Source organism: Chiloscyllium plagiosum, unplaced genomic scaffold, assembly GCF_037043375.1.
Source record: "Chiloscyllium plagiosum isolate Xiang-an unplaced genomic scaffold, Cpla_swu_hap1 HiC_scaffold_21, whole genome shotgun sequence".
NCBI classification, from domain to species: Eukaryota; Metazoa; Chordata; class Chondrichthyes; order Orectolobiformes; family Hemiscylliidae; genus Chiloscyllium; species Chiloscyllium plagiosum.
Genome location: NW_028270159.1, coordinates 44657917 through 44670668, shown reverse-complemented (window position 1 = coordinate 44670668; position 12752 = coordinate 44657917). Strand labels below are relative to the sequence as shown.

General features: G+C 43.1%; 1 protein-coding gene across 2 annotated transcripts in view; it reads left to right on the top strand.

Moving 5' to 3' along the window:
- LOC122564755 (uncharacterized) overlaps nt 1-12752 on the top strand; it is a 94493-nt gene that overhangs the window by 51740 nt on the left and 30001 nt on the right. For both annotated transcript variants that reach the window (XM_043719922.2, XM_043719923.2), the window contains one exon: nt 5640-5734. In XM_043719922.2, the coding sequence (XP_043575857.2) occupies nt 5640-5734 (95 nt within the window). The remainder of the gene's footprint in view (nt 1-5639; nt 5735-12752) is intronic.

Here is a 12752-nt window from a genome sequence, read left to right as displayed (position 1 = left end):
AAATAGTGCTCAGTGCTCGCTCAACAGAAGATGTTTATCATAGAATCCTGACAGTGTGGAAGCAGGCCATTCAGCCCATCAAGTCGACACCGACCTCTGAAGAGCAACCCACCCGGATCCACATCGACCCCGCCCTGGCATTTCCATCTAGCCTCCACAGTATGGGTAATTTAGCATGGCCAATCCACCTAACCTCCACATCTTTGGACTGTGGGTGGAAACCAGAGCACCAGGAGCAAACCCACGCAGATATGGGGAGAATGTGCAAACACCACACAGACAGTCACCCTAGGGTGACATCGAACCTGGGTTCCTGATGCTGTGAGGCAGAAGTGCTAACACCTGAACCACCATGCTGTTTCCACACTGATCCTGTCAAGACCTATCAGGATCTTATATGTTCCTATTCATTAACATCATACTCTTGTAAACACCAATGAGTACAAATCCAGCCTGTTCAATCTTCTCTCTTAAAAAGCCCACCCATTAAAGGCATTAATCGAGAAAACCTCCTTTGACTTCTTTCAACACATTTACATCCATCCTTAAAACGTTGTCCAGTATTATACACAATACTGAATCAATGTTCTGTTTGTTTGAAGCATAGCCTCCTTACTTCCACACTCACTTTCTGTCACTATAAGTAAAAACATTCTGTGAACGTTCCTAATTACTTGCGACACCTGCATGTTAGCCTGCATGTAATTCATGTGTCAATATCCCTCTGCATCTCAGAACTCTGCATTTGCTCACTGTTTTAATAATATACTTTTTGTTTCTTATTCCTGTCAAAATGCACAACTTCACATTTTCCCATATTGTACTCTAATTGCCAGAACTTTGTTCACTCGCTCAGTATAAATATAATCCCCTTTTCAGCCTCCTTATGTCCTCTTCACAACTTCCTTTTGTACATATCTTTGTGATATCAGCAAAATTGGTGCTTGTACCAGCAAGTAATAGAACATTTTCATTTATTATGAAGGTAATTGAATATAAAAGTACAGAGATAATACCTTGGTTATACAGAGCACTGGAGTACTGCGTATCTGGAGTACAGTGCACTGTATTGGTCACCTAATTGTAAGGAAGGATGTAAATGCATTGGAAGCAGTGTAGATAATGAGTGCTAGACTAATGGCTGCAATTGGAGTCATAGAGCTGTTTCCATATAGCTTGGAAACAGCCCTTTTGGTCCAACTCATCCAGGTCGACCAGATATCCTAAATTAATCTAGTCCCATTTGTCAACATTTGATCCATATCCCTCTAAACCCTTCCTATTCATGTACTCATGCAGCTGCTTTTTTGATTTTTATTTTCCAAACTTCCAAAATAATGCAGCAGCTTATAAAAAAGTAATCACTGCTCCAACATATCTGCTTGAGGAAAGTTTAGTCAGAATAGGCTTGAATCCATTAGAGCAAGAGACGATTTAGAGTCATAGAGTCATACAGCACAGAAACAGACCCTTCAGTCAAACTAGTCCATGCCGAACATAATCCCAATCTAAACTAGACCCACCACTCAGCTCCTGACCCTAACCACTCCAAGCGTTTCCTATTCATGTACTTATCTAAGTGTCTTTTAAACATTGTAACTGTGCCCACATCTACCACTTCTGCAGGAAGTTTATTCTACATGCGACCCACCATCTGTGTTAAAAGAAATTGCCCCTCATGTCTTTTTAAACCTCTTTCCTCTCACCTTAAAAATATGTCCCCTTGTCTTAGGGAAAGGACACTTACCATTAACACTATCTATACCCCTCATGATTTCATAAACTTTTATAGGGTCACGTCTCAGCTTCTTACACTCCAATGAAAAACGTCCCAACCTATCCAGCCTTTCTTTATAATTCAAAGCTTTCATACCTGGCAACATCCAAGTAACAAATTGGAAGAGTTTAGAGGGATATGGGCCAAGGGCTGGCAAATGGGACTAGATTAGGTGAGGATATCTAGTCAGCATGGAAGAGTTGGACTGAAGGGTCTGTTTCTATGCTGTACATCTTTATAAGTCTATGTCTCTAAATCTCTTCTGAATCCTTTTTAGCTTAATATCCTTCCTATATGGGGTCGCCCAATTAAAACAGAGTTGAGGCACTTTCTTTCTCAGAGTGTCAGAAGTATTTGAAATAGTGTTCAACCAAAGGAGGTGGAAGCCGAGCTTATGAATATTTTGAAGGTAAAAGTGAGTAGGTAATTGGTAAGCAAGAGGATTGGTAAGCAAAAGGTTATTGGGAGTAAGCAGGGATGTGGATTTGTGGTACAGTTAGATTGGCCATTAAAAGGCTCAAGAAGCTAAAGACCTACTCCTGCTCCTTTATCTTCATCTGATCGCATCTTCTGTTCCTTAAGAAAATATCGCAAACTTCCCATGAACTCCCCTTTAAAGGTTTTTTTTCTCATGTGACTTTTTCAAATTATGAGATATTAAGAAGCACGCCTACCAACAAGGGGTGGTTGGTGTCTTCCACAAGCTCTCTTCCACAAGTGGCAGTCATTGCTGAGTTGGCTGTTAATTTGAAATCTCAGATTTGATAAATTTTTCTTAATTGAAGGTATCAAAAGATATGGGCAAAAGACAGGTATATGGAGTTAGGCCACAGAGCAGCCATGATAATTGAGGGGCTGAATAGCTTACTTTTGTTCCTAGGATGTCACTTAATGAAAGCATCACAAATTATTCCGTACAACGAATGACATTTGGAGAACAATAGTCGCTAAGGCAAAGGAAAAACAATGAGATCAGTAACTAATTAACCTGTATTTTTAGCGATATAAGATGTCCCGGACAATATCAATGCTGAATTTCATTATGTATTGTCATAGAGTATCTTAATGATCCCACAAACAGCAGATAGGCTTGATAGTTTCATGTCTCTCCTAGCAGATGCTTAGCAATTGCGAGTTCCTTCCTGAGATGTGGTATGAACTCAGTTCTCCAAAGGTGACAGTGTTACCCCCAATCAACCATTCACCTCCCACCTTCTCCTTGCTGACCTGTATTGCCTCCCAGTTAAGCAACTTCCCGATTTGAAAATTGTCATCCTTGTCTTCAAACTCCAATATAGCCTGACCCCTCACTTCTCAGTCATCTTTTTTAGCTGCACAACCCTCTGAGATACCTGTACCCTTGGTCTTCCAGCCTCTTAAACGTGGTCAGTTTTAGCTACAACATCGTTGATGGCCTTGGCTACTGAGGCTTTGAGTTTTGAAATTCTTTTACATAATCTCTGCCTTCATTTAAGATACACCTCTTTTACCACACTCTTGGTCTGCTGCCTTAATATCATTTAATGTGGCTTGGTTTCGAATTGTGTTTCATAACTTTGCTGCCAAGTGCTTCGGGATATTTTCTTCCATAAAGACACTTCATAAAATGAGGTTGCTGCTGTAATTCCAATCCAACCAGGTTTTTTGGACTGGCCTTGTAGTGAGATTGCTTGAGAGCACCATATTCTTTGAATTTAGCTCCGAAAGCTAGTGCTTCCAAATAAACCTGTTTGACTATAACCTGGTGTTGTGTGATTTTTAACCTCCCCTTATGGCACTCTGACACAAAACATTAAAAGTCTCATAAGTGGATACATCAGAGGTGGTCATTGTATGTACCCTACCTGTTCACTGAGAATGAATATAAAAGCAGAGGATTTGTAATCACTGATACTTTTCTGATTCAGTCAATATTCAACAGAAGAGGAGAGCAGGAAAACTCTTTTTACTGTTGGTATTAAGCAGAATATTGAAGAACGATAAATTATTCACAATTAATCATTTACCTTGCCACGTAGTTGTGCTGTAAGAATGCAGACTTGTGTACTTTTCTGGAAGTTGTTATTTACACTGCAGTCACAATGAATTGTCAATCTTCAGACCAACAGTGCAATGGAAAATCTGTTCAACTTGAAGGTACATTCCTCTGTCAGTTCCTCAACCAGAAATAGAACACATGCAAGGTATGTGTACATCTTTCAAAGATATTGGTCAGGAAATGATATTAGATATATTTATGTGCAACAGAGGTCAAAGTGACCCAACGATTGATGATTAATTTATTGTCTGGTTTAAAAGGTACACTCAACTTGTTAGGGCATGTGAACCTTTTGTGAGAAGTCTCCCTTATCCCTACCATCAGCTTGTACTCTGAACAGGAATTAGTTATCATTTAATGAACATTCTGATTATCTGTTTGTTTTTTATTCTCATTAAGGCATTTTATTAAATAAAATGGCTGTTTCCCAGACCTGCAAGGACATTGACGTGTTAGAATGAAATCAACGTAAATCCAAACGTATTGATGAGATGGAATTGGGATTGGGTCTTACAAGCTTGTCAGCTTTAGGGAGAAAGTAGGAAGGTGAGAATGTAAGGTGCTCCATGTTACTGAGAATGAAAGAATGAGCCAGTGTAGGAAACAGTCGGACAAGTCCACATTGTGAAGTGGGAAGGTCACATGGAATGGCATCTTTGGAGAAACAAAGGAGAAAGATTGCTTTTTCTTAAGCAGTCTGCCTAGATCAGGGATGACTTGCACTCTGATTCAGAGGGTTCTGAGATGGCTATGGGTCCAAGGCATGGTTTCTAGACTCTGTTATATCCAGGACGAAGTCAGAAATCACATGACACCCGGTTATAGTGCAACAGGTTTATTTAAAATCACAATATTTCAGAGTGCTGCTGCTTTGTCAGATGAAGTGACTTCATTCATGCCTCAATTTCACCATCCTGATGAAGTCTGTCAATTTACTCTGTATCCTGTGAAACATTTCTCCTCCATGTGGGTTATTAATAAGCCATATATCTCTGGTGTAGGCGGTACGTTTGACTTCTTCAGGGACATGCAGCAGATATTCTAAAAGCATTTCCACTCTCCTTACTTTGCCCCCACCAAGCCTGAGTGGCACAGTAGCTTTGGGAGTACTGTGGTCACTTCAAAAGATTCATTGCAAGAGTCTCGAGTACAGGTTTATGCTTGTTTCTTGAATTCTGCTCACTTGGTTGTACTAGTGAAGAGATACTGGATCAGTCAGGACTACCTAAGAATGAGAGGGGAGTTTGATCCTGGCTGTCAGTGCTTGACTTTGATTATGGTGGTCCCAAAATTAGGAAGTGGCGGCACGGTGGCTAGCACTGCTGCCACACAGCACCAGAGTCTCAGGTTCGATTCCAGCCTTAGGCAGACTGTCTGTGTGGAGTTTGCACCTTCTCCCCGTGTCTGCATGGGTTTCTTCGGGGTACTCCGGTTTCCTCCCACAGTCCAAAGATGTGCAGGTTAGGTGGATTCGCCATGCTAAATTCCCATAGTGTTAGGTGCATTAGTCAGAGGAAAATGAGACCAGGTGGGTTATTCTTTGGAGGGTCGGTGTGGACTTGTTGGGTCGAAGGGCCTGTTTCCACACTGTAGGGAATCTAATCTAATGTAAAGAAAGTGCACGATAGCCTGGGTGGTGTATCTCAGGGGCATAGTACGTATGTAATGGGGTGTGTTGCAGAGAATTATGTGAGAAAACTCACAGGAGCTCCCAGAGAGAAACCCTCCATGAAACTCCCCAAAATTGATGCTCAACAAGTGTTTATTAAAATTCAGCCCATTATTGCTAATGAGGACTTAATCCTTTCTTATTTTTTACTCTAGGCTGCGGAACGAGTGTTGCCTTTGCACTCGGACGGATCTGTGAGTTGGACATAGGACGCAAGCAGATCCTGGAAATGGAGGAGGCTCCAAATATGGTGAGTCATTGAAGGTTCCACTTCCATCAGCTGGGACCTGGTAAGGAATAGTAGTTGGGGGTCGTTTCAGAAAACACTGAGCTGATGAGACAGCATAATTTCTGGAGGAGAAGTAGTCTTGATGTATAGGATAGCTCAAGACACAACAGGAATTCTACTACCATGAAAAGCAGGACTGCCTGCTATGGCAGGGGACTTTATCGGTCAGTACATTGAATTTAGGAGTTGGGAGGTCATGTTGCGTCTGTGCAGGACATTGGTTAGGCCACTTTTGGAATATGTATGCAATTCTGGTCTCCCTCCTATAGGAAAGATGCTGTGAAACTTGAAAGGGTTCAGAAAAGATTTACAAGGGTGTTACCAGGGTTGGAGGGTTTGAGCTATAGGGAGAGATTGAATAGACTGAGACTGTTTTGCCTGGAGCGTCAGAGGCTGAGGGGTGACCTTTATACGTCATGAGGGGCATGGATAGGGTAAATAGAAAAGGTCTTTTCCCTGGCCTGGCAGAGTCCAAAACTAGAGGGAATAGGTTTATGGTGAGAAGGAAAAGATTTAAAAGGGACCAAAAGGGCAAATCTTTCGAGAAGAAGGTGGTGTGTGTATGGAATGAGCTGCCAGAGAAAGTAGTGGAGCCTGGTACAATTGCAACATTTAAAAGACATCTGGATAGGTTTATGAATAGGAAGAGTTTAGAGGGATATGGGCCAAATGCTGGCATGTGGGACTAGATTAATTTAGAATATCTGGTTAGCATGAGCATGTTGGACCGAAGGGGCTGCTTCCATTCTGTATGTCTCTATGACTCTTAAGGCTGCATTCACTGCAGATAACCAATTAAGTGCCAGTCGCAGGGTCTGCCCCCCACTTAAGGACTGAAGACTATCCCACTCCCCAAACTCTCTGGAAGAGAATCGGCAGCTCCGTGGCAACACTGACAACGTTGCCTGGGCTGCACTGGGAGGAGGAGGCTGCTGCAGTGGTGGCACCCTCTCAAAGCATCTGAAGGATGGTTGGAAGCACTGGGCTGATTCAGGCGCACCGTGGCGAGGGGTCCAGGGGCTTGATTACTGAAGGGAGAAGGTGCCAATTTCGTGATGGATGCTCTTGCCCTCGGAAAGTAACTTTGTGGGCCTACAGGAATACTCAAACCAAAGGCTGTCTCCCCCAAGTGTTGATACCCACTGCCACTGACAAAATGTCTGCAGCATTGGGAACAGGCCCAAATTGGTCACTTAAGTGGCACAGTTGGTCTTTTGGGAGTGGCTTCTGCCACCATTCCTCAAGCTGTAAAGTGACATGTTGGTGAAAAGGCATTGAGCACACCATCTGGTGTCTCCCATCACCATTTGTTCATCCCTTCCTGCATCTGAGTCAACAAAGAGTGGTAAAATTCTGGCTACTATGTCAGATGACTGATTTTGCATCACAACAGGGAAAGTAAAAATTCCTGATGAAGAGCTTATACTCGAAACGTTGATTCTCCTGCTCCTCGGATGCTACCTTACCTGCTGTGCTTGTCCAGTGCCACACTTTTTGACTCTGATCTCAAGCGTCTGCAGTCCTCACTTTCTCCAAAGCAAAGATATGCCAAAGATCCTGAGATAGCACCTTGCAGACCAATAATCAGAACCATGTAGAAGGATGAGGGCAGCAGATACATGGGAACCCCACCATCTGTAAGCTCCCCTCCAAGCCACTCATAATTCTAACTTGGAAAAATATTGCTAATCCTTCACTGGTGCTTGGTCAAACTCCTTGAACTCTATCCCTAATTGTGAGTCTACCTACATCACATGGAATGTGGTGATTCAAGAAGGCAGTTCAACACCAATTTCTCAAGGGTACCCACAGATGGGCAATAAATGCTGGCCCAGCCAGCAACGCATACGTCCCATGAGTAAAAAAAAACTTTTATGTAAGTTCAGAAGGGCAGAAAGTGAGGTGAAGGTGAATAAATTGTAAAGGGAAAAGTCTGTGTTGTGATAAAAGGCCGGAGTGACTATGTTAGAAAGTACATGGTGTGAGGCATAAAAGGATTAGAAACAGAATCAGTAAAGAAGCAAAAGATATAACAACTGCAAATAACAATGGGAGAGCCATATGTCAGAACCAGCAGCTTTTCTTAATTCACTCATGTGATGTGGCCAGCATTTATTGCCTGCCCCTGGTTGCCCTTGAGAAAGTGGGTGGTGAGCTGCCTTTCGCAACCACTGCAGCCCATAATACTCATGATTTGACATTGAGCTCAGTGATGTGTATGTAACTTCGTAAAGTGGCCGATTTAAAGTTGATTTGCTGTTCCTTGGACTTGTGTTGAGATTAACTGGCGTAGTGTAGGAGGTTGGGAAAGAGAGAAGTCAGACTAAAAGTGTGATGTAGAAACATTAAAAAATAAGGAGCAGGAGTAGGCCATTCAATCCTTTTGAGCTTGCTCCCCTCATTCACTATGATCATGGTCAATGATACAATTCAGGGCTAATGGATTCAATGGGTATGGCGAGAAAACAGGGCACTGAGAGCTATATCTAATTCTAACAGAGATCTAAAATAAGAAGTGATCAGAAGCTTTGAGCTGATTGAACAACAGACATCCAGTCCATGTTTGGTATCCCTCGTGTAAAGGAGACCATATTCTGAGAAGCTGAAACAGTCTATTCAATTGAGAGGCATTCACCTCAATTGCTGTTGCTGCTGGAAGACTGTTTGCAGACTGTGGATAAGAAGGAAGTGAAAGTTCAGGCGTTGTGTTTCCTGTGCCTGAGTGACAGGGAGCTGTGGGAAGGGGAGTGGGTGTGGAGGGCAATTTAGAAGTGGACCAAGAGTGGCACAAGGGGAATTGTCCCTTCAGGCTCCCTCCTGCTGAAACAAGAAAGGAAGATGTGTTACAGCAGAGAAAATAGACTGCGCAAGCGGAGGCTTGTTGCGTGCAAAGTGAAGACAAGAGGAACATGACTGGCTCTGGGAGAGAGTGGGGTGGGGAAACAGAAGGGTTATTTGTCCCTCCTGCCCTCTAACATCATCCCTTTTGTCGGTTCATCTCTGCAATCTTCCATCTGCCTTTTGCCTTGGATTTTGTTCTTTCCTCTCCTTGCATTATTCTCTTTCCCTGTTAAGGCAGATGTCTATCCATTTGATCTTGTTTAATACTCACCAAATCTGTATTAATTTATCTGTCATTCCATTCATAATTGAGTTCAGAATCAGGCAAAGCAGATCTCATTTGGAGTTAAAATGAAGTCTGGATCCTGAAAGCAGTGTACAGGCTCTGTATCTGGAGTGTGTAAATATAATTGTAACAACGCAGTCCAATGCTGATAGTTGGTGATATTTTGTGGTAAATATTTTCTTTCCTTTTCCAAGCATGTGGAAGGATTGTTACACAATAATAGATGAACCTGAGAGAGTTGAGCAGTAGTGAAGTTTGACAGATCATGGTCAAAGTTCATAGGCTAGAATATAATGGCAGGAGTTGGTCATATGGCCCCTTCAAATTTTTTGTAACCATTCAATGAGACCATGAGCATCACGGTGGCTTGGTGGGCAGCACTGCTGCCTCACAGCGCCAGGGACCTCGGTTTGATTCCAGCCTTGGGTGTCTGTCTGTATGGAGTTTGTGCAGTTTAGGTGGATTGGCCATGCTAAATTGCCCATAGTGTCCAGTGAATTGCAAGCTAGGTGGGATTAGTCATGGGAAATGCAGGGTTACAGGGATGGGTCTGGGTAGGTTGCTCTTTGGATGTTCGCTATGGACTCAGTGGACTTAATGCCCTGCTGTCAAAGGATTCTGTTATTCTACATCTCAGCCTGGATTTCATGCTTGAGATGAGTATTGGGAACTGCGAGTCTTAACCCTGAGACCTCCATCTTGGAGGTGGCCCAGCTCCTCATTAGGCAGGAAGGCACTTGGACATGGAAGCATTGTGTCAATATTGACAACTCAGAAGAATAACTAAAGTAATACAGTTCAGTCCTATGGCCAATCACTAGTAGCCCTTCACTCCCTTAAGTGATAATGTCATAAACCCCTCAATGCCCGTAGAACAGAGGGAGGTGATGGCCTGGTAGTATTATTGCTAGACTATTAATCCATAGACCCTAGTGAGCACCTGGTTTGAATCCTGCCAGGAAGATGGTTAAATTTGAACTCAATAAAAAAAAAACCTGGAATTATGAGTCTAATGATGACCTTTGCCAATTGTTGGGAAAACCCATCTGGCTCACTAAAATCCTTTAGGGAATGAACCTGCCATCCTTCCTTGTTCTGGCCTACATGTGACTGCTGACCCACAGCAATGTGCTTGCCTCTGAACTACTCTCTGGGCAGTTAGGAATGTGCAATAAATGCTGGCCCAGCTGGTGATGGCTTCACACTTGAATGAATAATAAAAAGAGACTGTCAAATCAATTAAACAGTTGAATAAGCCACTGGGGATAAAATACTCCCCATATCTGGCACAAAAGCAAGATGGTCGTGCTTGTTGAAGGTCAATCATCTCGGCTCCAGCAGATCTCTGCAGGAGTTCCCTAGCATAGTGTCCTTGGCCCATGCACCTTTATTTGCTTCAGGCCCTCAACAGTGGCCATGTAGAGACAATAAATTCTGGACAAGCCAGCAGCGTCGGCATCACATGGGTGAATAAAACAAACAAAAATACAAGTCCTGTCAGAACTAATGATGGATGTCACAACTGAAGCAAAAACCGCAGCATTTCCTAATGAATGGTAAAGAAGGATGCACTCTACCTCCTTAAGGTCTCACTCAGCTGAGGCTGAACCTCAAAAAAGAACAACAGGGGATCTGAGCTGACCATCTTTAAAATGGTGCAGGAAACCTCTAACAAGAGAGATACAGACTGATTTATGGAATGGCAGGACAGATATATGAAGAGACATTGGATTGGTAAGGACTGAATTCACTGGACTTTAGAAGGATGAGGGGGCATCTCATAGAAACCTATGAAATTCTAACGGGACTAAAAGGGGAACATACAAAAAAGATGGTCCTGGTGACCAGAGAGTCCTGAACCAGGGATCCCATTTTAAGGAAACAGGATAGGCCATTTAGGATGCAGATGAGGATAAATGTCTTCACTCAGAGAGTTGTGAGCCTGTGGAATTCTCTGACAAGAAGGCAGTTGCAGCCAAAACATCCATCAAATATTTTCAAGAAGAAACTAAGTATATTTTTATGCAGTTGCAGGAATAAAGATTGTGGGGAGAGAATAAGAACAGGGCAACGAATCATTCGATCTCAACCATGATCATATTGAACAATGGAGCAGGCTTGCAGGGCTTAAAGGTCTACTCTTGGTCCTATTTGCTATCTTTCTCTGTCTGCGATCACAGCCACCCATTTCCAGTATGGGTGAAGGATAGCTGGTGCTGCGAATAGAGGTTGGATTTCTCGATCTGGGATCCAGCTGCTGGTTTTCTCAGTTCCACCTCCATTTCTGTCCTGCATGGGAGCATAAACATCTATTCATAAAAGTTGCCTCCATCCTATTGAATCAACTTAGCTGAATTTTTAAAAAAACATTTTCACCTAATAAAAATCTGACAAAAATTAATTTGTACCAGCATCCCTGATGTTTTTCAACCAGAATTCTAGATTATGCCTTGAAGACATGAGTTTTACTCCATGAATTTCTAATTGAGTTTTAAGCTTATGCCTCCCTTGATCTGAATCCCTCTTCCACCAAAGGAAAATTCTTGTCTAAATTGAAAAGTGATGGAACAAAATCCCTAGTTCTGAACATTGTCAGTGAACACATTCACTGTTGATCTTTAGTCCACTAGAGTCATAGAGTCAGAGATGTACAGCATGGAAACAGACCCTTCGGTCCAACCCGTCCATGCTGACCAGATATCCCAACCTAATCTAGTCCCACCTGCCAGCACCCGGCCCATATCCCTCCAAACCCTTCCTGGATAGAAAACTGGCTAACCGGTCGAAGGCAGAGAGTGGTGGTAGATGGTAAATATTCAGCCTGGAGCCCAGTTACAAGTGGAGTTCCGCAGGGATCAGTTCTGGGTCCTCTGCTGTTTGTAATTTTTATTAATGACTTAGATGAGGGAGTCGAAGGGTGGGTCAGTAAATTTGCAGATGATACGAAGATAGGTGGAGTTGTGGACAGTGAGGAGGGCTGTTGTCGGCTGCAGAGGGACTTAGATATGATGCAGAGCTGGGCTGAGGAGTGGCAGATGGAGTTCAACCCTGCCAAGTGTGAGGTTGTCCATTTTGGAAGAACAAATAAGAATGCGGAATACAGGGTTAATGGTAGGGTTCTTAGTCAGGTGGAGGAACAGAGGGATCTTGGGGTCTATGTACATAGATCTTTGAAGGTTGCCACTCAGGTGGATAGAGTTTGTAAGAAGGCCTATGGAGTATTATCATTCATTAGCAGAGGGATAGAATTCAAGAGTCGTGAAGTGATGTTGCAGCTGTACAGGACTTTGGTTGGGCCACAGTTGGAGTACTGTGTGCAGTTCTGGTCGCCTCACTTTAGGAAAGATGTGGAAGCTTTGGAGAGGGTGCAAAGAAGATTTACCAGGATGTTGCCTGGAATGGAGAGGAAGTCGTACGAGGATAGGTTGAGAGTTCTCGGCCTTTTTTCGTTGGAACGGCGAAGGATGAGGGGTGACTTGATAGAGGTTTATAAGATGATCAGAGGAATAGATAGAGTAGACAGTCAGAAACTTTTTCCCCGGGTACAACAGAGTGTTACAAGGGGACATAAATTTAAGGTGAAGGGTGGAAGGTATAGGGGAGATGTCAGGGGTGGGTTATTTACCCAGAGAGTGGTGGGGGCATGGAATGCGCTGCCCGTGGGAGTGGTAGAGTCGGAATCATTGGCGACCTTTAAGCGGCATTTGGATAGGTACATGGATGGGTACTTAATCTAGGTTAGAAGTTCGGCACAACATCGTGGGCCGAAGGGCCTGTTCTGTGCTGTATTGTTCTATGTTCTATGTTCTATGTTCTATATACCCATCCAAATGCCTTTAAAATGTTGCAATT